Source organism: Dama dama, chromosome 5, assembly GCF_033118175.1.
Source record: "Dama dama isolate Ldn47 chromosome 5, ASM3311817v1, whole genome shotgun sequence".
Classification (NCBI taxonomy): domain Eukaryota; kingdom Metazoa; phylum Chordata; class Mammalia; order Artiodactyla; family Cervidae; genus Dama; species Dama dama.
Window position 1 is genome coordinate 36,676,508 of NC_083685.1, and position 2,143 is coordinate 36,678,650.

Consider the following 2,143-nt stretch of genomic DNA (forward strand, 5'->3'; position numbering starts at 1 on the left):
CTCATTGTTCTGAAGTCACTGCTATTAATTAAAAAAAAAATCCTAGTACTTATACTGAATTCCTTTCTTTGATAGTCTAGCTTCTTGAGAAAATAAATCAGGAAATAACCCCCTAAAGTCCTCAGAACAAATAGAAATAATATTTAAACCTCCCCTCTCCCCAGCACACACAAGCCTGAGTACTTACTTAGCAGGAAATTCCCCTGGGTCTTTCCTCAGTCCCTATTTACTCTGCCTTTCATATACTGCTCATATTTAAGTCTCTGAATACTACAAAGTTAGTGTTCTTTTGTTTGCAAATGACAGAATTCACCCCAAAAAATGCTTATCAGTTAGGATTCTGTTAGTTGTAAGCATTCAAAAACCCAAGTCAAAATGCCCTTTAAAAGTAAAGGAAATGTTTCATCCATGTAAGTGACATAGCTAGAGGCTTCCAGCAAAGTTGGATTCAGATTCTCACCAAGAACGCATTTTTTTTTCTTCATGGTTTTGGCTTTATCTTAACTATAACTTCCCTTTAGTTGTAAGGTGTCTGTCAGAAGCACCTGACACTTAAAGTCTCCTCCATTATGTCCATTGAATATCTTTTTTTGCTAACCCCTAAGAATGACAAAGGGAACTTTCTCAGAAGTTTCCAGAAAAAAATCTCTTAATAGGTCAGTGTGTTAATAGGTCATGTGTTCATTTCTGCATCAATAACCCTATCCAGGGTAATGAGGCATGCTAACTGACTTCAGTCTGGATGCACTGTAGAACTGAGATTTAGGATCAGTTCTACTCAAAACATAGGATTGGAAGTATGGCAAACTGTTAGGAAGGAGGAAGTAAAGAATGGACACTGGGGAAGCATCAAGAAATCAACATATAAGTCCAAGTGGAGCGAGCGAGCTGAGTGGTTGTGTGGTTGCGTCCCGGAGAATGGTAGCGCTTGCAGCATGGCTGACCAACTGACTGAAGAGCAGATTGCAGAATTCAAAGAAGCTTTTTCACTATTTGACAAGGATGGTGATGGAACTATAACAACAAAGGAATTGGGAACTGTAATGAGGTCTCTTGGGCAGAAACCCACAGAAGCAGAGTTACAGGACATGATTAATGAAGTAGATGCTGATGGTAATGGCACAATTGACTTCCCGGAATTTCTGACAATGATGGCAAGAAAAATGAAAGACACAGACAGTGAAGAAGAAATTAGAGAAGCATTCCATGTGTTTGATAAGGATGGTAATGGCTATATTAGTGCAGCAGAGCTCCGCCATGTGATGACAAACCTTGGAGAGAAGTTAACAGATGAAGAAGTTGATGAAATGATCAGGGAAGCAGATATTGATGGAGATGGTTAAGTAAACTATGAAGAGTTTGTACAAATGATGACAGCAAAGTGAAGACATTGTACAGAATGTGTTAAATTTCTTGTACAAAATTGTTTATTTGCCTTTTTTTTGTCTGTAACTTATCTGTAAAAGGTTTCCCCCTACTGTCAAAAAAAATATGCATGTATAGTAATTAGGACTTCATTCCTCCATGTTTTCTTCCCTTATCTTACTGTCATTGTCCTGAAACCTTATTTTAGAAAATTGATTAAGTAACATGTTGCATGTGGCTTACTCTGGATATATCTAAGCCCTTCTGCACATCTAAACTTAGACGGAGTTGGTCAAATGGGGGAACATCTGGGTTATGCCTTTTTTTTTTTTTGAGTAGTTTTCTTTAGGAATTGTCAGCATGTTGTTGTTGTTGAAGTGTGGAGTTGTAACTCTGCGTAGACCACGGACAGTCAACAATATGTACTTAAAAGTTGCACTATTGCAAAATGGGTGTTTTATCCAGGAACTCATACACTATTTTTTTGTACTGCTGGTCCTATACCAGAAACATTTTCTTTTATTGTTAACTTGCTTTTTAAACTTTGTTTTAGCCACTTAAAGAGAATCTGCTTATGGCACAATTTGCCTCAAATCCATTCCAAGTTGTATATTTGTTTTCCAATAAAAAAAATTACAATTTACCCCCCCCCAAAAAAAAAGAAATCAACATATAACATCAATCAAGAAATCAACATCATGAAGAAATCAACAATCAGCAACAATCCACTACATCAACATAAGGGATAAAGCAGGACTTATTATCAGAATATGGAGAT

At 36.9% G+C, this 2,143-nt stretch overlaps 1 protein-coding gene across 1 annotated transcript; it reads left to right on the forward strand.

The window, feature by feature from the left end:
• The first annotated feature begins 901 nt into the window (after positions 1–901).
• Positions 902–1,643, forward strand: LOC133056682 (calmodulin-alpha-like). Its single transcript, XM_061142296.1, has one exon. The coding sequence runs from the start codon at positions 936–938 to the stop codon at positions 1,341–1,343; it is 408 nt and encodes a 135-aa protein (XP_060998279.1). The 5' UTR covers positions 902–935; the 3' UTR covers positions 1,344–1,643.
• Positions 1,644–2,143: the final 500 nt, after the last annotated feature.